The sequence below is a fragment of the Prionailurus bengalensis genome, chromosome A3 (assembly GCF_016509475.1).
Source record: "Prionailurus bengalensis isolate Pbe53 chromosome A3, Fcat_Pben_1.1_paternal_pri, whole genome shotgun sequence".
Lineage (NCBI taxonomy): Eukaryota > Metazoa > Chordata > Mammalia > Carnivora > Felidae > Prionailurus > Prionailurus bengalensis.
This window is the reverse complement of record NC_057354.1, coordinates 60,446,785-60,471,310: the sequence shown is the minus strand read 5'-3', so window position 1 is coordinate 60,471,310 and position 24,526 is coordinate 60,446,785. Positions and strand designations below refer to the sequence as shown.

Genomic DNA, 24,526 nt, shown 5'->3' with positions numbered 1-24,526 from the left:
TTTTGTTCTCTCATGGCCTTTTCTTTTCCATTTACAGAAGTCTCTTTGACATTTCTTATAAGGCTGTTGTAGTGGCGAAGAACTCCTTTTTGTTTGGGAAACTCTTTAGCTGTCCTTCATTTCTGAATGATAATCTTGCTGGGTAGTGTTCTTGATTGTGGTTCTTTTCTACTCCTTTCTGGCCAGCAAATTTCTGCTGAAGTATCAGCTGACTGCCTTGTGAGGCTTCATCTCGTTTGGAGCTTTCTGTGCCTCCTGAATCTGAATGTGTTTCCTCTCCAGGGGTAGGGACGTTTTTCAGCTATTACTTCTTAGGATAAGTTCTCTGCCCCTTTTTTTAAGTCTTCTCCTTATCAGGCCTTTATAACATGAATGTTTGTTTGCTTGATGTTACCCTGTTATCCAACAGATCCCTTACTCTATAATTATTTTTAAATTCTTTTTTCCCCCCTTTGGTGCTTTCCATTCCCCTGCTTTCCAAATCACTGATCCATTCTTCTCATCCTCAAATCTATCGAATCCCTTTAATGTGTTTTTCATCTGCTATTCTTCAACTCTGATTCCTTCTTTTTTATATTTTATATGTCTTTTTTGAAGTTCTGCCTGACTTCATTCATGGTTCTCTCCAGTCCAGTAAGCATCTTCATTACTATTACTTTGAACTCTTGATCAGGCATACTGCTGATCTCCATTTCATTTAATTCTTTTTCTGAAGTTTTATCTTTTTCTTTGTTTGGAGTATATTCTTTTTGTCATTTTGATTTACTTCTTCTGTTTATTTCTATGGATTAGGTGGAACGACTATTTTTCCTTAACTAGAGGGAATAATCTTGAGTGTGGGTTCCTGTGTAGAATTTGCTTGGTGAGTTGGGGTGGCTATCTGGACTGTGGTGTTTATGGACTGTGGATCCTAGCATTCTCCATGCTAGGGCCACCCTGGTGTGATAGTCAGAAGTGAAGTGGGTTCAAACCAGGTGTTCCTGGGGCTCTTCACCCAGAGGGCAGCACAGCTGGAGTTGAAATGGGTGGAAGCCAGGGGGTCCCAGGGCTCTCTTTATGGAGGGCACCCTAGCATCACAGCTAGAGCTGAAGTGGGTGTAACCGAGGGGATTCTGGGGCTCTCCTTGCAGAGAACACTGACAGGATAGCTGAAACTTAGTGGACACAGGCTGGGGCAGTACTGTGGCACTCTGCATTGAATGCACTCTGAGTACAGCTGAATCTGAAGTGGATGCGAGCTAGGGCTCCTGGGGCTCTCCACGCAGGGATGCCCTGGTAGGGTGACTAAAGCCAAGGCAGGTATGGGCAAGGATTGTCATGGGTCACTGCACACAGGGGTGTCCTGGCAGGGCGGCTAGAACCAAGGTGGGTACAGACTCGGGGTGCCTTGGGCACTCCATGAAGGAGATTCCCTGGCAAGTTGTCTGGAGTATAAGCTGGTGTGGGTTGGGAGGTTCTAATATGCTCTAAGCCAGGGGAGTCCTGGCAAATTGTCTGGAGCTGCAGTGGTGTGGGCCTGAGTGTTCTAGGGTGCTTTGTGTTTGTGTCACTTTGACGGACAGCTGCAGCTGTAGTGAGGCATGTAGTGAGGCTGGCTAGGCATGTCCTGGTATGCTGCACCGCACAGGAGCCATCTTGATGGAATGGCTTGGGTTGGGTGTGGGCTAGGGACTCAGGGCTGACTGAGGTGTTAGGCCATCTAGAATGCCTGGACCTTGGTCCTGTCCATGCTGCCAGGGTGGAGGCACTTGACAGTTCCTCTTGACCTGGAGAGAGTTTCAGCAGTTCCCCTGCTGTTAGGCAGAGTTCTGGAGCTGGTTCCTTTATATTCTAGATGTCTTCGCAAACCAGAGCTTTTTTTCTGCACCCCAGGGCAAATGAATCTACTCACAGTCCTTCAGTACTATCCTTCCACACAGAAGTTTGCAGTGTTGATGGGGGTCCTCTTTGTTTCTGTGACTCTGTCTCTCTTGCCATTCTCTACATGGTCTTTGTTGTACAGAAGCTGTTAGCTCTCCGTTCTTCTTCAGGATGAATTGTTCTGTAAATAGGTATAGTTTTAGTGTGTCCCTGGAGGTGGTGAGGTCGGTGTCTCCCTATATATTGCCATCTTGGACCAGCAGTTCTGCACTGAATTACTTTTGAATCTTTGTTGACTACTAATTGACCATGTACATATGTCCCTTTTTGGTATTTATCTTCTCTTCCATTGACCTGTATATCTATCCTTATGCCACTACTACCCTGTTTTGGTTATTATAATTTATAGTAATGTCTTGAAAGCAGGTATTGGTAATTTTAACTTTTTGTTTCTCAGAATTGTTCTGGTTATTTTAGGGCTCTTGAATTTTCATATGAAGTTCAGAATCTGCTTAGTTTTTACAAAAGGACTTTTGGAATTTTGTTTGGGATTGTATTTAATTTGTAGGTAAATTCTGTGAGAGTTGACATTTTATCAAAATTGAGTCTTCTGATAAGTGAACATGACATCTCTATTTATTTACTTAGTTTTTTATTTCTTCTTGGTGATATTTTGTACCTTTATTGTCCATGTGTTGGACATATTTTTCTAAATTTATCCATAGTATTTTCATGGTTTTGATGCTGTTGTGAATAACATTTAAAATTTTGGGGTTTGTAATTTATATAGGAATATAGTTGATTTTTATGTATTCATTTTTAAATCTTGTGATGTTACTAATTTCACTGATTAGGCCTAGAAGCTTCTTTTGTAGATCATGTGGGATTTTCCATCTACATGATTATGTTATCTGCAAATAAAGGGTTTGTTTTACTTTTTCCCTTCATGCATGTGCTCTGTAAATTTTCTTCTTCCTGACTGCACTAATTAGACCTTCTGGAACAATGTTGAATAGAAGTAATGACAGACTTCTTGCTTTCTGCCCTACCTTACGGGGAAGTACTTGATCTTTTACCATTACATGTGATGTCAGCAGTAGGTTGCTTAAAGTGTTACTCTTGTTTAAGTCATGAGATGTTAAAATTTGTCAGATGGCTTATTCTGCTTCTCTTAAGATATTCATGTGGCTTTTCCTCTTTATTCTGTAACATGAGTTACTGTTGATATTTTGAGGAGAGTTTACTAACATTTTATTATGAAGACTTTTTTTTTTTTTTTTTTTACAGAGACATTTAAGATTTCATAGCAGTGTTGACAGGAAGGTAGAGATTTCCCACATACACGTATGCATAGCCTCCCAATATCAGCACCCTCCCTCCCACACCAGAGTGGTACATTTGTTGTAATTGATGAACTTACACTGACACATCATTATCACCCAAAGTCTATAGTTTAGGGTTCATTCTTGGTGTTGTACATTCTGTGGGTTTGGACAGATGTATAATGACATGTATCCAACATTTTGGTATCATGTTATTTTCACTGCTTTAAAAATCCTTTCCACTTTTCCTGTTTCTTACCCCATCTCTCAGTCCCTGGCAAAAAGATCCCTGATCTTTGTACTGTCTGCATAGTTTTGCCTTCTCTGGACTGTCATAGGTGGAATCATATAGGATTTTACAGTAAGCTTTTTCAGATTGCCTTCTTTCACTTAAAAATAAGAATTAAAGTTTCCTCCACGTATTGTCATGTCTTGGTAGCTCATTTTTTAGTTTTGTTTTTTTTTTTAATTTTTTTTAACGTTTATTTATTTTTGAGACAGAGAGAGACAGAGCATGAACGGGGGAGGGTCAGAGAGAGAGGGAGACACAGAATGTGAAACAGGCTCCAGGCTCTGAGCAGTCAGCACAGAGCCCGACGCGGGGCTTGAACTCACGGAGTGCGAGATCGTGACCTGAGCCGAAGTCGGACACTTAACCGACTGAGCCACCCAGGCGCCCCTCATTTTTGTGTTTTAAGATCATTTATTTTGCTTAATAATTCATTCCGTTGTCTGGATACACTACTGTTTATTCATTACCCATTTTGAAGGACATCTTGGTTGCTTTCAGGTTTTGCAGTTAGGAATAAAAGCTGCCATGAACCTCTTTGTGCAGGTTTGTGTGTAAGCATATGTTTTCTGGTTCTCTGGGTGAATATCAAAGAGCGTGATGGTGGATTGTTATGGTAAGAGTTTTAAGTTTTGGAACAAACTGCCCAAGTGGCTTTAACGGTTTGCGATCCTGCCAGCAGTGAATGAGAGTTGCTACATCTTTACCAACATTTGATGTTGAGTTTTGGATTTTAGTCATTCTAGTAGGTATGTAGTGGTATCTCGTTGTTGTTTTAATTTGTGTTTCCATAAGATGTGGAACATCTTTTCATATGCTTATTTGCCATCTCTGAGTTGTCAAATTCTTTGGCCCATTGTTAAATTGGATTCTTTATATTCTTATTTTTGAGTTTTAAGAGTTCTTTCTGTATTTTGGATATAGGTTCTTTATCAGATGGGTCTTCGGCAAATGTTTTCTCCCATTCTGGCTTCTTGTTTGATTCCCTAGACTCACTTTCACAGAAACTTACCATTTTAACGAAGTTTAGCTTATCATATTCTTTATTTCATGGATTATGCCTTTGGTTGTGGTGTCTAAATAGTCCTCACCACAGCCAAGGTCATCACATTTTCTCCTGTTTTATCTTCCAGGAGTTTTAGAGTTTTATGTATTACATTTTGGTCTGTGATTATTCTGAGTTAATTTTTGTGAAGAGTAGAAGGCCTATATTGTGTCTAAGTTGTTTTTTTTACATGTGCATGTTCAGTTGTTCACTATTTGTTGATTACTTTTGGATTTTTAAATGTTAAACCAGTCTTGCATTACTAGAATAAACCCCACTTACTTGGTCATGATGCATTATCTTTTTCATGTATTGCCTGATTTGATTTGATAAGTTTTTGTTGATGATTTTTGTGTCTGTATTCATGAGTGACTTTGCTTTATAGTTTTGCTTTACTGTCTTTTGTCTGGTTTTGATATTAGCGTAATGTTGGCTTTGTAGGATGAGTTGAAAGGTATTTCCTCCTTTATTATCTGAAAGAGTTTGTATAGAAATGATAGAATTTTTTTAAATGTTTGATGGAATTCACTAGGAAGCCATATCTGCATAGAATCTCTTAAACAGGTACAGGTTATTTAGGTTTTTTATTTGTCTTTTATCAGTATAGAAATTTGTATTTCAGAGAACCAGCTCTTTATTCTATTGATATTCTCTATTGTTTTATTTTATATCTCATTGATTTCCAGTGTTAATTTTATCATTTGCTTCTTTCTTCTTTGATTTTCCTGTCCTCTTCCTTTCTAACTTCTTAAGGTGGAATCTTAGATTGTTGATTTCAGATATTTTTTCTTATCTAATAGAAATATTTGAGGGTAAGTTTAGCTCACTGTTATAAGCACTGCTTACATATTTTATGCTTTTATTATTTAGATCAAATAATTTTCTGAATATGGAATTCCAGATTTAAAAAATATTTTTTTCCTTCATCATTATTGCTTTATGGCTTTTATCTCTAATAGTCCTTCGTTTCCTTGTATATAATATATCCTTTTCTGTGATTGTTTTTAAGAACTTTCCTTTTAAAGGTTCATTAGTGAGATTTTGTAATGATTTTCTTAGATCTGTGGATTTATAGTCTTCATCTGTTTACAAAAATTAGGTTATTCAGAGGTTTTTCATGAGTGACTAAGGTTTTCTTTCATTCTTTTTTCTTTGTATGCTTCAGCTGGGAGTTTTTATTGCTATATCTTCAAGGCCTTCAGTCTTTTCTTTTGTAGTATGTAATTTACTGTTAAGCTTATCTAGTAAATTTTTATTTCATATTATGTTTTTTAAAGCTCTTCATATTTTTTCTTTAAAGTCACATATTTGATAATAATTGTTTTAAGGATCTCATATGCTAATTATATCAACTTTGTCATTTCTGGATCTGTTTCTACTTACTAATGTTTCTCCTTTGTAGCATTCAGATTGAGGAAGCTTCTTTATATTGTAACCCTAGACTTAGGAAATGGATTTTGCTCGTTTCTTTTTCCTACTAATTAGTTTTCCTGTCTATATCCATTTATCACACTTTTGAAAAGTGAAAGAAAATACATGATTTATTTAACAGAGTAAATCTAATGTGAGCAATAAAACAATTAAAATGGACTGTTCTCTGAAATAGGATGCAATTATTACTATTTTCTTTTTTGCTGTAATTTTCCTGGTGATGATATTTGCTATATTTCTTATTTTTATTTACTAAACAAAACCATTTTGGAATTCCAGCAACATATGCTAATAGTGCCAGGATAATTCTAGGATCTCATCTTTTGCAAACAAATGACAGCCTCTCATGAACTGGTTTGGAGGCTCATGGGCAGCTTGTTACCTCAGAAGTTTCTAGTTGAAGAAGGGCTGCAGTTAGGGGCACCTGGGTGGCTCAGTCAGTTAAGCATCTGACTTCAGCTCAGGTTATGATCTCGCAGTCTGTGAGTTTGAGCTCCATATTCAAGCTGTGTTGATAGCTCCGAGCCTGGAGCCTGCTTCAGATTCTGTGTCTCCCTCTCGCTTTCTGCCCCTCCTCCACTCATGTTCTCTCTCTCTCTCAAAAATAAATAAACATTTAAAAAAATTTAAAAATGAAAATAAATTAAGGGACTGCAGTTTAAGCGGTTGTATGGGCTTTTTGGTATAATAAAATATTTGAGTAATTCACACTCTTCTGAATATGTATAATATACACTAGGAGTTTTTAGGAACTTTAATTTAGGAACTTAATTAAGTTCCTTAGCATTCTGAATGTTTTCAAGATGTTTCTTATGAAAAATTTTTGTCCAGATTGATAGGTTGTATGATTGGAAAAAGAGCCCTGACTCTGATGTGGCTGCTACTTTAAAGAAGCAGAAAAAGAATACAAAAGATGAATTTGAGGAGCGAGCAAAGGCTATTATTGTAGAATTTGCACAGCAGGTAAGAAAACTTTCCCTTCTTAGTGAAGAGCCTATATTATAGAATATTTTTCCTTTTGTTATATTGTCCTTATAATAAAGCTAGCATTTTCACTAATACTGGTTCTGTTCCCCTATCACTGGCAAGTAATGATCTCCATTCTTTTCCCTTATCCCTTTTTAAGTTAGAAAGCTGATATTTCAAAGATCTGTCTTTATAAAGTCTGAATGTTTAAATTTTAAAAATAAAGTTGACGGGGAAAGCCACTACTTTTCTGTGATACAACTAATACCTACAAGTTATACATGATCTGGAGTGTTTTTGAGGAGTTTCAGAAAGATGAGTAATTTGCTTATCTATTAGCTAGTCAGTCATGCTGTTCTGGATACTTCCTTCCAGTTTGGCCTTTTGGAATGATTTTGCTTTTCCTGTCTCTAGGGTTTGAATGCAGCTTTGTTTTATGAGAACAAGGATCCCCGTACTTTTGTGTCCTTGGTACCTACCTCTGCACATACTGGTGATGGCATGGGAAGTTTGATCTACCTTCTTGTCGAGTTAACTCAGACCATGTTGAGCAAGAGACTTGCACATTGTGAGGAGCTAAGAGCACAGGTTATGGAGGTAATGATCAGCTTTTCAGTTTATTTTCCCTTTTGTTTTTAACATGGAGGTCTTAGATGGGGATGTTTCCTACTCTTAGATTCAGTCAATATAGTGCAGCATATATTTCACTCCCTTTGTGATTATGTCTCTTAGGTTAAGGCTCTCCCAGGAATGGGCACCACCATAGATGTGATACTGATCAATGGGCGTTTGAAGGAAGGAGATACAATTATCGTTCCTGGAGTAGAAGGGCCCATTGTAACTCAGATTCGAGGCCTCCTATTACCTCCTCCTATGAAGGAATTACGGGTGAAGGTAAGCCTGGGTGGCAAGTGTTGACACACGGGGATGTGTACATTGTGTATAAGTTCTGCTGAGGTCCCTTCTTGACTTCGAGAGTTGGTTGGCTTAATATGCTCTCGCTCCTTGTCTTATTTTGAATCCCGCATACAGGATCATCTGTCAGAGTGGAGATGTGTGCAAGTTTTTATTTACCACCTAAGCTTTCCATGAAAACTGAAGTGTATTATTTTGGTTCTACACTGCTAAGTAGTCTCTTACTAACATTTTTTATTATGAAATAAAACATTAATACACAAAATTCCATAAGCATAGAAGACTAGTTTAACCAATTTTTAGGAAGCAGACAGGTAAAGAATCAGAACATTGCTGATATCCCAGAAGCCTGTGTGCTTCTTACTGATGTTAGTCCCTCCCCTCTCCCCACCCCTCCCCCCCAGTTCCCCACATTCCTAAAAGTTAACTGCTTCCATTTCCATGATAGTAATTAATATCCTTTTTAAACAATACCTGAGTGTGGGGTTCTCAAAAATCTGTATGGACTTTATATATGTGGAGTCCTTTTCCATTCCTTTGTATCTGGCTTCTTTTGGTCAAAAAATACTTTTAAGATTTATCCATGTTGTTGCCTATAGCTATTGTTGATTTTTGTTGTTGTGTAGTATTCTACTGAATGAATATATTATGGTTTATCTGTTCTGTTGTTGGAAAGTGTAGGCTATCTCCAGTTTTAAAACTTTTATTATTACCAGCAGTGTCATTCCTACGAATATTCTTGTATTATCTCTTGGTGTAGTTGTGCAAGTTTCTCCAGGGTGTATGCCTAGGAGTGAATTGCTGAGTCCTCACTTACACTTAGCTCCAGTTTTACTGGATAAGGCCATATTGTTGTCCACAGTAAGTCTAACAAGTTATACTTTCAACTGCAGTATATTAGAATTTTCATTATGTCACGTCTTGTCAGCTCTTTGATGCTGTCAGAGTTTAAAATTTTTTCCCGTCTGGTAGCTCGTTGTTTCATTTGGTACTTGCCTGATTGAAATATGGTTGGCTATTATTTTGTATGTTTATTAGCCATTTAAATTCACTACTTTGTGAAATGTCCCTGTGTTCCAGCATTGTCTGTCTTTATTACAGAGTCATGGGATTTGTCTATGTAGTCAGGATACTAGTCTGTTAGTGGCTTGTATGTGTTGTGTTGTACCATCTTCTACTCTGTGACTTGTCTTTTTACCTTTTCTGTGGAATCTTATGAAACAAATGTTTGTTTATTGCTTTTTATGTTTACTTTAAGAAAAATTTCCCTATCCCGGTGTCATGAAAATACTGTCTCTCACATTTCTTCTATTAACCACTTTCAAATAAGTGTGGTAACAAATATTTTGATCTTTGTAGAACCAGTATGAAAAGCATAAAGAAGTAGAAGCAGCTCAGGGGGTAAAGATTCTTGGAAAAGACCTGGAGAAGACATTGGCTGGCTTACCCCTCCTGGTGGCTTATAAAGAAGATGAAATCCCGGTTCTTAAAGTAAATTACTTTTTTAAACCTCCAAAGCTATTTGAGTTCTGCTGGTGTGTCAGTAGGGCACATGCTGGTAATGATGAATGAAGTGGGCACCTTTGTCTTTGTGAAGCCTTACCTGGTGGCTCATAGCAAACAGTTGATGCTTTTAGATTACTTCAGTTTACACAGCCCTGTGAATGAACATTAATATTGTATAGACTAGAATTTTAAGGTACACATTTTACTTAAATAAAAAATGAAACAAAAGCTAGAAGCTATTCATGTTTTTTAAGATCAGAATATGCAGGGGTGCCTGGGTGGCTCAGTCAGTTGAGCATCTAGCTCTGGATTCTGGCTCAAGTCATGATCTTGCAGTTCATGAGTTTGAGCCCTGCGTTGGGCTCCACGCTGACAGTACAGAGCCTGCTTGGCACTTTCTCTCTCTGCCCCTCCCACACGCTCTCTCAAAAATAAACAAACTTTAGATACCAGAATATGCAGACAGAACTCAAGATAATCTTGAAGTCATTTTAAAATTTGCCTATCTGTAGGAGCAGATGTCCACCGGAGTCTAGCATAGTTACACAGAGTCAAACTTTGAGTTTATGTACTCGCTTGCCAGAGAGAAGATGGCACTGTTCCGAGCACACGGCTCATCTACTACGCTGAGACCACTGTTATTCTTCAGGCAGCACCAGGTCACCACCATCAAGGAAGTGGCCACCTTAGAGCCAGTAAGAACAGGGCACGCATTCCTCTTTGGCCAGTACCAACTATGGCATGAACATAGCTGTTGTAGTTATTTCTGGGGAGAATGTCTTCATCCCTAAAGGAGCAGTGACTGAGGAAAAGGGTGCTGAGGTTAGGGTATTTCGGTTAAGGCTTAAGGCAGTCAAGCAGACCCTTTGGTCTAGCACAACACATTGCATTTATGTAATGCTTTTTAACTTTGAAAAGATTCTCATTTCATTCAGCTCACCCATCTACCTTATTTGCCAAGTACAGCAGAGGTTAAATAGATTTCAACTTTAGTAATCTAAAGACAGATGTATGGGACACATTTCAGATATGGGCCCTGAATCTCCTTCTCCATTCCAGTACAGGTTCTGCTATGCCTTACTTTTTCTTAGGCTTGCTTTCATGTTTTCAGGTAAATACTTAATTAAAAAGAGAAACACAGCCTTACTGTAAGCTGCTGATGATAGAGATATATTTACAACCTTGTCAAATCTAATTTCTTTTCAAGGATGAGTTGATCCATGAGTTGAAGCAGACGCTAAATGCTATCAAGTTGGAAGAAAAAGGAGTCTATGTCCAGGCCTCTACACTGGGATCTTTGGAAGCTCTACTTGAATTTCTGAAAACATCAGAAGTGCCCGTAAGTAATCCTACCTGACTCCATGGGAGTCCATGGTAGTCATGGTTTGTAGTGCTGTTTCCTTTACCTGACACAGGCCATTAAGCTCAGAAACTCCCTTTCTACAGTATGCAGGAATTAACATTGGTCCAGTCCATAAAAAAGATGTCATGAAGGCCTCAGTGATGTTGGAACATGATCCTCAGTAAGTAATTTCTCTCCTGCTGTGAAGGCTTTAATATTACCTATTTTCTTCAACCTGTCCTACCTGACATTTTCTGTGTTTAATTGAATGATCTTTATTGTGTTTGAACCTTTCAGGTACGCAGTGATTTTGGCCTTTGATGTGAGAATTGAACGGGATGCACAAGAAATGGCTGATAGTTTAGGAGTTAGAATTTTTAGTGCAGAAATTATTTATCATTTATTTGATGCCTTTACGAAATATAGACAAGACTACAAGAAACAGAAACAAGAAGAATTTAAGTAAGTTCGTGATTTTACTTATTTTGGGTCTTCGAATTGCCAAATACAGGTTTCTCCCACTATCCAAAAGTAGAGCATTCCTGTGAAACTTTCTGTAAGCCGAATTGGCATATAGTGAAGAAGTAATTACTGTTAATTTATATGGAAAATTTTTTGGGCACTCTCTTCTGATACCTTAGGACACATCTTGATAACAGATAAAATCGAAATGAAGCCCAGATGCTCATAGACCTTGCTCACAGCCCTGGCAGCATGATACTGAGATGTTGAGTGTGGTTCTCGGGAAGAAGTTTGGTGGGGCCACTCTGGGGTGCCCACCGCCTCTTTAACGGTTCACTGCAAAACAAATGCTAAACATTTTTCCTTTTCGCCTTTTTTCATAAAAGCACAAATCCTCCTCTTTTGGTTAGGGAAAGCAGGTACTAACATAGGTCTTTATAAAAGCAAAGTGGTGTCATGTGACCTTTCAAAATGTAGGGGATACCTGTATCGGAAAGGTGTGTGGACAGTGGAAGCATGGCATTTGCTCATCTGGAAGAGGCAGCATCCTGAAATGATGTGTTACAAACCATAAATGCCCATCTGAGGCATTCTAGCAGTGTTAACAAATCCTCTGTGTAGCCTTTTATTTTTTAATTTTTAAATTGGCAGGTCTGGGTCTCATTATTGATTAGCATTATTGATTGCTAAAATTATCTCGTTGGAGTTCCTTATCTGGGATTACATGGGAAGGAAGGAACAAAATTAGAACGTGGGAGGTGAGGAAATGAAATAAGGTGAGGTGTTCCATGGGAAGAGAGCTTGTTCCTCCAGCAGACCTCACAGCTTGCCTGGTGTAGGTGGCATTGCTGCAGGTGATTGAGGAGGCAGCAGTAACCTTGACCAGGTTCCCTCCTCTTGCACCTCAGGGGAGACAGCCATGAACTCACGAGAAGTAGGGTGAAGTGCTGAAAAGCAGAACAGAGCAGGGAAGGCCTAAATCAGGAGGAAGAGCAGTGTGACAAGCAGTGTGGTTGGGGACAGCTTCCCTCCATAGGGTCTCTTGTTCAAGCAGAGATCTGAAGGGAATGACTTGAGCCTCCCAGACCAGGGAGTTGTCCAGGCAGAAGGACAGCACTGGGAGGCAGCCACATCGAATCTGGCAGAGAACAGTAGGAGATGAGGTCAGAGAAGTTGTGGGACTCAGTAGGCCCCTTGGAGGATTTTAGGGAGGCAGCAAGGAGTTTTATCAGGCTCCCAGTATTCCAGGCAAGACCTGAGAATGGCTCGATTTGGGGTACATATTTAAAGTGTACTGCCAGGTGAGTATTGGGATTTAGACTGGGATATGCTCCCTTGAAATCATGAAACCACAAGTGAAAAGACTTTGGTTAAGAAAACTGCTAGACACTGTGAAAGACTTGAAGCTCATGCTCAGTAAGTGGCCTTTGGGTCACCTGGTTTGGGAACATGGTAGAGAGAAGGTGACTGGTTTGATGCCTGTGTGCCCGACTGTGGGTCCTATTGAGGTTCTCAGCTCCATCTAAATTTTGGGGCAGAGACTTCGCGTGCTCCGGTGATGCAGCTTCTTCAAGACTTGGGAAGTGACAGCACAGAGGGAAGGAGGGGAAAGGGATGGCAAGGGGATGATGCACCCAGGACTGGAGACTGGACCATTGTGGACACCACCAAGGTCATTCTGCAGCGTCCTTCCTGCTTTTCTGGCACCACCTGGAAGTGCTTTTATCTGACAGGGGAAGCCTCATATTCATATTTTTAGGTTTAAGTGATTTTTGTCTGCTTCAAAATTTAGTGTTTTTTTTTTTCCTCCTCCTTTTAGGCACATAGCAGTATTTCCCTGCAAGATGAAAATCCTCCCCCAGTATATTTTTAATTCTCGAGACCCAATAGTGATGGGAGTGACTGTGGAAGCAGGTCAGGTGAAACAGGGGACACCCATGTGCGTCCCTAGCAAAAATGTAAGTTCTCATTGTACTTTCAAATCCAGTATGGTCTCTTAAAAGCAGTAAAATGGGGAGGCCAGGAGTGGTGACAACAAGCAGAAGAGTTTGTCACCTTCTGTGATTTATCCCTTAACTACAAGTGTTCCTTAATCAGTATTAATTCTTAGCACCAGGTATCGGTGCTTCAGCAAAAGAAAGTTGCAAGGTACTTTAACTTACTGCCCTTTTGAAAACTTTTTGAAGTTTCAAGCCTAGGGGAAAATAAAGAACAGAGTAATGAACACCCACATTTCCCTTCCCCTAAATTAGCATCATACCTAAGAAAAATTAACATTAACTCAATAATGTCCTATAATTTATAGTCCTCATTTACATTTCACCAGTTGTCCTGAGGGCCTTTTTTCATCATTGAGAAAGTGCATGTGCATGCACGCATGAGGCAGGGAGAGAGAATCCCAAGCAGCCTCCTTCCATCAGCACAGAGCTCAACGCAGGGCTCAATCTCATGAGATCATGGCCTGAGCCCAAATCAAGAGTCACACACTTGACTGAGCCGCCCAGGTGCTGTGTCCCAAGTGTCTTTAATAATGCCATCTGCTGGCCTGGTCCAGGATTCCTTCAAGGTGCACTGCATTTGGTTATTATGGGTTTTAGTCTCAATAGGAACAGCCCCCCATCCTTTGGGGAGAGCCCTGTTCTTTTGCAGATCATTTCTCAACTTGGATCTGTCAGTTTCCTCCTCATTAGAGGGAAGTTACAATTAGAACAGATACTGCATGCAAAGATGCTCCCGTGTGCCTCGAGCCTCACCACACAGGCTTCCTTACTGTGGCAGCACCTTCGTTTACTGAGTAGGGTAAACCCTACCCTCAGCTGTTGGCTGAGGATAGCCATTAGAACCACTTCTTTCTGCCTTTGGATTATTAAGTAATCTCTGGGGGCACTTTGAGTACTTGTGAATATCCTGTTTCAACAACCTTTATTCCTGTAGATTTAATAATTGGTAATCCTTGCCTAAGTTTATAAAACTGTGATTCCCCCCACCAACACTTCTGTAAAGAACCCGTCTCTCTCCTGAGCTTTTCGTTAAGTATGTCATACACACTCGCTTTTTTAAAAATCTGATGTTCTAATCCATTACCAATATTTTTGAGATTCCCCCCCCCACCACCCACCCACCCATTTGTCCATTCTGGTCAGTGGGAGCCCATTCAAACTAGCTACTGCAGACTGCCCTGGACACATAACTCTTGGAGCATCTTCTTCCTTTCTGGTGCAGTGAGATGCTCTAGGCTCATCTAGTACTTTCCCTGCCCCAGACCTGGTTCCTTTAGTGGGAGATGGCACTTAGAAGTCATCTGAGCACTAGGACTTGTTGCTTCTAGGAGTTATTGCTTTTATACCAGTTCAGTGGACTGAGGAAGGACATTTGTTTGCAGTGATTATCTCCTCTGTGGCTTTGGTCACACATTCGCTCTCTCCTCTGTCCCTTCATAAGCAGGCAGCAGAGTGGTTTTCTCCTGTACTGTAACTGAGATCAGGTTGCTCACAGCTCTCATCCTCAGAATGAAATGCCAAGGCTCTAACCTCGGCCCACTTGGCCCCACAAGATGTATCCCTGGCTGCTGCTCTGACATAATCCCTTTGCTCACCATACCGACCACTCCAAACTCATTCCTGATTCAAGTTTTAGGCCTGCCAGTTCTTATTATGGCACTTGTCATGAGAAAGGGTAGAGCAGAGATAATAAACCACATTGAATTGATAGGGTACTTTTAAAGTTGTTTAAAGCATATGAATGATCTCCTTTTGTCCTTACAGTCATCTTGTGAAGGGCACAGGGGGTGTGGTGGGGTCATCCCTACTTTACCAGTGAAACACACTGTGCTGAGGGATGAAGAAGGGTCACAGAGCCAAGGCTTTTAAACTAGCTCTTTCGCTCCAGTTTTTATTTTAGCTGTCCAGGTTGCAGTGCCTGTGACTGGCATGATTCCTCTGCTTATATTGCAGTTCTTATTTTACAGTTTGTTGACATTGGAATAGTAACGAGTATTGAAATAAACCATAAACAAGTGGATGTTGCAAAAAAAGGGCAAGAAGTCTGTGTCAAAATAGAACCTATCCCTGGTGAATCTCCCAAAATGTATGGAAGACATTTTGAAGCTACAGACATTCTTGTCAGTAAGGTAAGTGTCTTCATAGAAGTGGCCCATTTTAGAGAAATTGGGGGTCAACTCTTCTCTGGTTACCTTTGCACAGTAGCTCTTAGGGCTGGATGTTTGAACTTTTACAGTCCAGCAGGACTGGATTCTTCTTCAGGGCATGACCTATAACGCGGCCTTCTCTGTGTTGAGGAAGGGGCCTCCTAACAGAGTTAGAGTGCCTGCTAGGACTTGCAGAGATTTACTACTCTGAAAGGCAGACAGGTACGGCATTTGTTACTTTGGCCAAGGTTTCTTTTTAATGAGCAGTAGCTGGTGTCAGCCTTGGGCCACATGCTTTTTTTGGCATGTGGTGGTTGCACTGTTGTTGACCCTGTTTGTGCCTCGGGCTTGCAGATCAGCCGGCAGTCCATCGATGCCCTCAAAGACTGGTTCAGAGATGAGATGCAGAAGAGTGATTGGCAGCTTATTGTGGAGCTGAAGAAAGTATTTGAAATCATCTAATTTTTCCACATGGGGCAGGAATTGGAATAAATGAAATATTATGTCATAATACCACCAAGAAAAAACAAGACAAAAAAATGGAACGGATGTATCTGGACACTGATGAACTTAAGTATGGAAGGAAAAAAATAGGTGTATAAAATGTTTTCCATGAGAAACCAAGAAACTTACACTGGTTTGACAGTGGTCGATTACATGTCCCCACAGTTCCAACGTGCCTGTTCACCTGCCCACTCCTTTCCCAATCCTTCTCTACTGGCTGCTGTTTTAAAGTTTGCCCTAACCCAAATTTGGATTTTTATTACAGATCTAAAGCTCTTTCAATTTTATACTGATTAAATCAGTACTGCAGTATTTGATTAACCAGGCTTCTGCAGATTTTGTGATTCTTGGGACTCTTTTGATGTAAGAAATAATTTATGCATATCCTTCCCACAGTGATTTTTTTTCTTTCCCCAGCATTCTTCTGCCATATGCCCTTAGGAATTTTTTAAAATAGAAATTTAGGCACTCTGCTATTTCTTTATCTGCTTTGTGTGAAACCATGGTGTAAAGCCTAGCTGGCTGCTATTTACTGCTTGTATAGTCCTGAGAGTCCACTGTAATCAGCACAATTCTGAACTACCAATAAAGAAAACAGACATCCCTTAGGCTTCCATGCTAGCGTAGCTTCTCTCCATGAGTGAGTCATCAGCCTCAGTGTACTACCTTGTGTACCAGCACACGCTAACATTAGGATCTTCTAGGACACACTAGAACCAAGATGGATATAAAAATTCTACCATGCATACATTTCCTGATGGGGCAATCAAGTAGGGAACTATTTGGGCTTAGTGCTTCTAAGTTGTTGCAGAAACTGACTTGTTCATATCAGTTACTGTATTTTAGCATGTGGGAAGTCCACATGAAGATCTATTCCTTCCCCCATTATAAGAAATCTGTTAGTGTGAAATTAATTCTTCTAACAGATCTCTAGTAACTATTGAGAGAGAGAGCACAGTGTTGAAGGCAATGTGGGGTGTGTTTTAAAGAAAATGTTCCCAAGTGTTCACTGGCGTAGATTTATGAACTATATTTTTGAAGTATTACAGCATAACTAACATAGCATAGAAAAATACTTTATATACATTTGAAAATCTGTACCATTCTTCAGTACTACTGAAGTTTCTCTAGGGACGGTAGAGGTGGAGACACCACCGCTAAGCCATCTGTGGGACATAATTTTCCCAAGAAAAATTTAATAATTATGTGTGTGTTCTAATTTAAAGTATGTAAATCCCTCCACTTGGAAGAAGTAAAGAAGGTTTTCATAACATGCTCCTGTGTTCATGCTTGGGGACAAAAGTGATAAAATTATTTAGAAGCTTTACCCGGAACAAGTAGAATCCCATTCTGGGACCTCTCGGGAATTTCAGAGCTTAGCATGGAGCCTCTAACAGTCCGGCTTGTAGGTTTCTCAGCCTTTAAACACAATAAACAGTTCAGGATTTGCTTCCTAAAGGATTCACAAAAAGGAGCCTGTACAAAATATACATACAGTTCTTTATTAAACAACTGTAAACACTTCACTGTAAAAATCCATAAAACTTTATAAACAAACATTTTGTAAATAGAATCTATGCTACAGTAAAAGAACACAATTATTTACATGCAATACTGACAAATTTGGCACTTATTGAAAAGAAATGTACAAAAACACTTGCTTAAAAAGAAATTTAAAATTATAAAAACTCAGAGCATTACTATCATGCACTTTGCAAATACCTCACAAGCACTTATGGCACAGCTAGTGGAGAGCACCAGGCTCCCTGGTAATATTTATGTAACTTTTAATGTGCTTCCATAAGTCTGTTGTAAAACCACCTGAACATTGTCAAGAATAAAGTCAAATGCCATATTCCAAACCGATTCCACCGACTGCTGCATCAACCTAAAGGTGGGTTAAGAAAAAACTTTAAGTAAAAAGACTCCTCCAAGAATCAGTTTAACATTTCCTTAGGGTCGTAAACATTTTTAGGTAAGAATCAATTTTGGCCCAAACCTCAGAACACTTCAAAGTACTTAGTATGGTTTGAAACTATATAAACCTCAAGGGGAAAAATCTTTGATCTTCTGGCAGTTGCTTGGGATTCAAAACAAAGGTTACCCCCTTTTCACTAACTCTTTAGTTAACTGCCCCCAAATGTCAAACTTGCTCTGTGCCTCACCTTAAAAGTAGCTGTGTGAGATGCCCCATTTTGTCCTTTAGATAAAAGTATTGAATAATTACCTTTTCATGTACTTTATTACTAGATCCAGTTTTTCCAAATCTTTTTCCTCTATTAGGTCAGTACAGTATTTCACAACTTGCAGAATGTCTTCCTCCATTGGATCTAGAGAGGAAAATCCTCAGTAAGGACCAGCCTGCTTGCATGAAGGAGAACTGCATCTCTACAACTACCCCCAACTTCTAGCCATCCAACCAGTGGTCTATAGTACAGAGAGTTTCAAAGGTTACAGGGTGGCTGGTTTTGGCTTACCAGATTCAGAAAAGAGTTGCATTTATATAGCTGAGTCTGGTTCAAGTTCCAAAATTTCAGAACCATTACCTCTCAGTCTGTGGCTGTCACACCAGCCAAGCCCACCTGAAATGGTAGTTATCCACTCTTTGAGCAAGGTCTTCACGTCACTGAATTCAACAGCTCCCGCTAGGTTGGGTGCTGGGGGTCTCACGTGGCCAGACAGCTCAGGCTGCAAACCAGAAGGGCCTGGCACACCTGAAGTGGAAGCAGAGAGTTCTCCCTGTTAAGAAAACAAATGACAAAAAGTGCTATATTTACTAACATCAAGTACATTAAGATCTGATAAAAGGTCAAAGCTTAAAAAGTATTAAAAATATTACCAGAGGTTTCTCAGAAGCAAGACCTTCATGTTTCAGAAACCCATCGATTAACTTCTGGGGACTCCCACAAGCCCCTGGAAGAGTTTTCACAGGGCTATTAAGCAACTTGTTTTTCAAAGGGCTCTGAATTTTTTGGGGGGAACTGACGGGATTTTTTTTCTTGTTCCGTTTCTTTTCTTTCATTGCTGCTGGTTTTAGTTGATGTAACGGATTCTTTGGCACTAAAAAAGTATGAACGTGGTATCTTCAACAACATATGTCTGGATAGTACCATGCAATCTTTCTTTTAAATACAGACGCTGCATGTGCACGCACACACACACCAACACAGGCCTCTTACCAAGACAGTATTGGAGGCAGTAACTGGATGAAAGCGCAGGCTGTAGGACACCCACTATCTGTGCCCACTTTCTTTGGGGCACTAAAAATCTTATCTTTTGGGCATTGCTTATCTATAAAGGGGGGGGGGGAGCTGTAAAGATTAAATGAAAATTCAACAGTTCAGGCATTGTTGGAATACATGTTCAGAACCTTTCTTTCAGATTTTCTTATTTTTTAACATGTATTTATTATTGAGAGACAGACCAAGCATGAGCATTGGAGGGGCAGAGAGGGGAGGACACAGAATCTGAAGCAGGCTCCAGGCTCTGAGCTGTCAGCACAGAGCCCGATGCGGGGCTCGAACTCATAAACTGCAAGATCATGACCTGAGCCGAAGTCGGATGCTTAACTGACTGAGCCACCCAGGCGCCCCTTTCATTCAGTTTTAAACCTATACTCTGATCTGTCAGTCTTGACATGTAGTCAAAAGACTTCTGGTGGTAACTCAAACATTTAAATTCATTCATTCATTCATTCATTCATTCATTTTATTCATTTGAGAGTGTGAGCAGTACAGGGAAAGAGACTCTTAATCTTAAGCAGGTTTCATGCTCAGCACAAAGCCTTACACACAGGGCTCAATCCCACAACCCTGACATTATAACCTGAGTTGAAATCAAGAGTCGGATGCTCAAAGGACTGAGCCATCCAGGTGCCCCCAGACTACTTTTAAAGTAAAGGTATGGAAGTCAGAAGTTACACAACTCCAGCTAGGTCTAGGACAACACTTCCCTGCATCATATACTTCTTCTCCAATACAAAGAGCTCTTAACATGATTAGCAGCTTAGATGTTAGCCATTAATCTGCTACAATAATCATACCCTACCAATGACCTCATTTCCCTCATCTTCAGTTGTGTTACATGTCCCTTCCCACGCTTATGCTTACCAGATGCAGCAGCTGACTGCTGGTGAACGGCATTCTCTCCCTGCCTTTGTCTTTGATCATATGCTGCCTTCAGCTCCTTCTGAAGCTCAGCAGGAAGGGCAGCAAACACCTCAGGGTCCACCTAGTGGAAACGAGAAGGTTCAGAGTCAAACTTGAGTTGACTCTATTTTTTCACAAAACAGACTTTGTTTTCAAATCATGCTTTTCTGATCTGTACGGATTCTTACTAGGGCCTGAATATTAAAGCTCATTAAATCCTCACAAGGTTTTAGGGTGAGAATAAGAAAATTCTGAGTAATAACTGACTTAAAAAAAAACACCCACTGCAGAACCACGGGCAAGAAACACCACTAAGAAATGAGAAGTGGGGCGCCAGAGTGACTCAGTCAGTTGAGCCTCTGACTTTTGATTTCGGCTCACAGGTTGTGAGATCAGGCTCAGCGCTGACAGCATGGAGTCTGGTTGGGATTTGCCCCCTTCTCTGTGCTCCTCCCTTGGTTGCACGAACTCACTCTCTCAAAAGAACTTTAAAAAAGATGCTTCCCCCTGCCCCCACCAAAAAAAAGAGAAGCAAACCCAAGAAAATAGGTTTACGTGTAGTACTTTTTTTTAAAAAACACCAAACTTAGATTGTGCTATTGTCTCTAGTCTATGATTATACATCTCCACCTAGCTATTTATTTTTTAATGTTTATTTTTGATAGAGTGTGAGTGGAGGAGGGGCAGAGAGAGAGGATAACAGAGGATCTGAAGCGGGGTCTGGAGCTGACGACAGAGAGCCCAACACAGGGCTTAAACTCACGAACTGTGAGATCATGACCTGAGCTGAAGTTGGACCCTCAACTGACAGAACCACCCAGGTGCCCCACCTCCACCTAGTTATTTAAAATGTGGCCCAGTGGTCTTCCCTGGCCAAGAAAATAAGAACTGAATGTGTTTCTTACTTCTGGGTGGAAATTTTAAGCACCTACATACCATGTCCTCCTTCTCTGGGAGTCCATGTCCTTTAGATGATGTAGAAATGAGCCAGTGCCTTGGGCCCCAATGGATATGGGGCCCAAGAGCTACCATGAGTTTATGGTCCAAAGGAAAAGAAATGAGATCTGCCCGGAGCATATGTAGGGTGAAAGGTCCCTAATTTAACTCACCTGTGAAAATGCTGGCAGGGCTATGACATTGATTCCTGCATCACTGTTAGATTCTTGAGGTTCTGGTATTTGTAACAAAACTGTCCCAACTGGTTGTGGCAAAATTCCTGTATTACAGCCATTTACTGGCTCTTTCTTTTTGTCGCCATGCAGCTCTCCTTGCTGAACAGCACAAACTTGCTCTACTTGTTCCCGGAGATCAGGTGGAAGTGCTTCTAAAACAGACTGATCAAGCTATAAAATACCACATGAGTCTGAAGTTAAAGCGTGTTCAGAGAGGAAGTGGTAGGAGTGTTAATGTAGCACTTTAATTTCAATTTGAACATCTCAGACAACATGAGGCGCAGAGAAGCAGGATAGGAAAGGTAACCCCTCAAAGCAGCACATTTTTGGAATGTCTTTGGCTTTTTGCCATTGGGGCCTCAGTAGTAATGTGGAGTCTGGAGAGACCAGCATACAACTACGGGCAGTACCACTGGATGAGGCAAGTCCAAATATACTCATTGTATCTGTACTACAACAGGGGCAGACAGAGACTTTGTCAAACTTGGATCTCAGACCCCTCCCAAGGGCAGGGACAATGCCTATGGGGTACGTCACATTTTTGGAATGAATGGGACAATGGAGTCCTGGGTCAGAAGTTTACCTTTCAGACAGGAGACTATCTGCCCCCAAATACAAAAACTTCTAGTTCTGACAACAGCAAGTTAGAAAAAAGGGATTGTAGAAACTAACTTTTCTTTGGCCTACATACCAGAATCCTCTGCCCATCGGTGCACTTCCATTTAGAGATGGAATCCTATAAATTGGGTAGGCCAATCTTCTACTTTGCCAGGATCAACTATTTTTGGATAACTCAACAGCAACCGGGACCCAATGCCAGCTGATTAGAGCTGTCCCTTTCCCAGCCTCACAGCTGGCATGTCTGTTTCCTTCAGCCTCCTACTATTCAGTGAAGCATAGAAATGGACTTTCCCAATATATATTGAAGTGCTGTCTTAACCTTACAAGGAGCAAAAATTCCAAAAGTATTCCACGTTTACAGCCCATAGCAATGGAATTACTCGCTTACGTTAGGAAAATCATTCACTCTACAGAAAGGATGGTCTGCAAATGCTGCAAGAAAAACCTTGGACATGGGCCCCTACTGATGATCACAAAGAGATACTGCTGAATAGAGTGGAGTCCCTGTGATTATTGCTGCTACAAAGAGGTAGAGTGGCTACTGACGGGCAGTTGCAGACCTAGCTTTCATCCATGTTCTACAACTTGCAAGAGTCGCTGATCTTTGCAAAAGCACCACCTTTCCCCTAACCTGATTATTTCCCATTTGGAGTTCTGTAACACCATGAGCTGCCTGTGATCTACCCTGACAAGTACCCTCTCCCCTTCTCGGCTATGCTGTTACCTAAAAATGTCATCCCTACTTTAAAACTGCTGTTGCACTTAAATCACACTCAGAACTATAAAAATATACCTGGGAAGGTGATGGAACCTCAATACTCAGGTTAAGTCTTGATTTTAAACTGATGGGAGAATGTAGACCATTCCATTTCCCTGAAGACTCAGCTTTGCTAGTAACAGGATTGACACTTGATGTCAGATGTGTTGAAAAAGATGGCAAGAAAGTGCAATTTCTAGAGGCAGATGATATTTCCAGATCCATAGCAGCCAGAAATACTGAAAGTATAGAAAATACATACAGTAGCTTCTTCATATCATTGGGGACAGGATGGCATGGATTACTTTAAGCCATTTTAAGTAAAACAAACCTATCGATTCATCATTATCCAGAATGTCCGTTTGTTTCTTAAAAAGTCACAGAGCCATGCCAGACAACTATTGTATTAACAAGAACCACACTGATGCCCACTGACCTTCTTTGTGCTCCTCTTCTGTGGATTTCTTCGCTTTCTGAACCTGGAAGAGATCCAGGACAGAGTGTGACCCGCCAGGAAGAACTGATGGACGAGTGGGGCATGAAGAAGGGTCTGGGTTGGTCGGAACCAACTGATACACGTGAATCCCAACCTAGAACCAGAGTTGAAAATGTGTTTCCAGGAAAACTAAAGCAAGAATATGAATTCAACTAAGCAAAATTCTCAGCTATTCCTTTTTAGAAAGATCGTCTAGATCTATTTCTATAATAAAAAATTAAAGTATTCAAAGAGCCTTCTACATGATTTATTACAAAAACTGTATCTATACTAGCTAGTGAGCAGTTATTCACCTCAATCTTGGAGTATCCATTTCTATCTAAATATACTGTAATCTCTTCAGAATCAGAAAAATCCAAAAAAGTGTAATACTATATCCCACTGAAGTTCTAATCAACTAAATTTTTAAGATTAAAAACAAAAGATCCTATAGGAACAGTCCTCTTGCAACCTTACTTCCTTACCATTTTTGTGTTTTAAATGAAGAACTTTTCAAACAAGTGGGTTTGGGGAGTGGGATGAGCAGTGCTCTGGGTACACCATGGGCTCTCGAAGACTGTACCCCCCACCCCGCCCCACACTACCATAAAACCTTACTGTAATAGTATTTCAGGGAGTTTTGATCATGTCTGGTTTAGTAATTCTTTAATCCTTCCACAGATACCACACCAATAACTGCCTTTCACTCACATATGAGCACACACACACCAGAATCTACAAAGGTTTATCCTTAAGAAAATTAAGGTTTTACATTTTTTAATATCCTCTCACCTATCCATCCCAAAGGCATGTTTGTGGTGGTAAATTCTCCCTTCTACAGCATCAACAGACACAGAATAAATTTTGGATTAAAAGGGACCTTAACGATATAAATATTATTTGCAGTTCCACACTCTTCACAGTCCCATCTACCAATGAGAACCAGAAGCAGGATAATGTATGTAAAATAAGCCCTTGGTTAATTGAAAGACACTTATAAAAATTCAAGATACAAAATTATTGTAGGCAGAAAACAAAACGAAGAGCTTTCAGAACAAATTTGACTCTTCTCTGAAAAATAACAAAATCAGGTCAGAGGAGAAAGTCCAGAGTTTTTCAGTTTCTATTCTGGTATCATATCAAAGAAGCTGAAAATCTCATAAACCCACTACCCACTGCCATGACCATTCTCAGATCAAACCTTAAGTGAGAAAAACATTACAGAAAGTCAGAATTTTAAAATGTTATATACTCACCCCTCTCATATCCGATATATTTAGTTTCATTGTATGAAACATGTTTAGTGTAGCTTTTCCAATTATCTTTGCACTATCTGTTGCCTGGTCAAGAGTTACAGTCCTGTAAATGACAGAATTAACTTTAACGGAGCAAAAGCTACATTCCATATATATTCACTAGTACCTCACGAGTATGGAACAGTTTAAAGAGATATAGGAAAGCTGTAAAGAAAGTTACAAAAACAGTTTAAGTAATTAAGTAGTAAAGATAATCCTTAAAAATGAACACAAGAGTCCCCCCCACTTCAAGGAAGCCAGTATAACAA

General features: G+C 40.1%; 2 protein-coding genes across 15 annotated transcripts in view; one reads left to right on the top strand and one right to left on the bottom strand.

Moving 5' to 3' along the window:
- The window catches only part of EIF5B (eukaryotic translation initiation factor 5B), a 93,096-nt gene extending 76,034 nt beyond the window's left edge, over nucleotides 1-17,062 (top strand). For all 4 annotated transcript variants that reach the window (XM_043603174.1, XM_043603173.1, XM_043603172.1 and 1 more), the window contains exons 15-24: nucleotides 6,779-6,910; nucleotides 7,328-7,510; nucleotides 7,646-7,807; nucleotides 9,188-9,319; nucleotides 10,542-10,673; nucleotides 10,781-10,857; nucleotides 10,974-11,138; nucleotides 12,958-13,096; nucleotides 15,106-15,267; nucleotides 15,640-17,062. In XM_043603174.1, coding sequence (XP_043459109.1) covers nucleotides 6,779-6,910; nucleotides 7,328-7,510; nucleotides 7,646-7,807; nucleotides 9,188-9,319; nucleotides 10,542-10,673; nucleotides 10,781-10,857; nucleotides 10,974-11,138; nucleotides 12,958-13,096; nucleotides 15,106-15,267; nucleotides 15,640-15,747 — 1,392 coding nt within the window. In that variant the 3' untranslated portion in view covers nucleotides 15,748-17,062. The remainder of the gene's footprint in view (nucleotides 1-6,778; nucleotides 6,911-7,327; nucleotides 7,511-7,645; nucleotides 7,808-9,187; nucleotides 9,320-10,541; nucleotides 10,674-10,780; nucleotides 10,858-10,973; nucleotides 11,139-12,957; nucleotides 13,097-15,105; nucleotides 15,268-15,639) is intronic.
- Nucleotides 17,063-17,277: 215 nt separating this feature from the next.
- Nucleotides 17,278-24,526, bottom strand: part of REV1 (REV1 DNA directed polymerase) — a 92,994-nt gene continuing 85,745 nt past the window's right edge. For all 11 annotated transcript variants that reach the window (XM_043603160.1, XM_043603162.1, XM_043603161.1 and 8 more), the window contains 9 exons: nucleotides 24,219-24,321; nucleotides 22,924-23,077; nucleotides 22,524-22,726; nucleotides 21,047-21,280; nucleotides 19,899-20,019; nucleotides 18,629-18,849; nucleotides 18,372-18,528; nucleotides 18,017-18,119; nucleotides 17,278-17,677 (listed from right to left, as the gene is read on the bottom strand). In XM_043603160.1, the coding sequence (XP_043459095.1) occupies nucleotides 17,566-17,677; nucleotides 18,017-18,119; nucleotides 18,372-18,528; nucleotides 18,629-18,849; nucleotides 19,899-20,019; nucleotides 21,047-21,280; nucleotides 22,524-22,726; nucleotides 22,924-23,077; nucleotides 24,219-24,321 (1,408 nt within the window). In that variant the 3' untranslated portion in view covers nucleotides 17,278-17,565. The remainder of the gene's footprint in view (nucleotides 17,678-18,016; nucleotides 18,120-18,371; nucleotides 18,529-18,628; nucleotides 18,850-19,898; nucleotides 20,020-21,046; nucleotides 21,281-22,523; nucleotides 22,727-22,923; nucleotides 23,078-24,218; nucleotides 24,322-24,526) is intronic.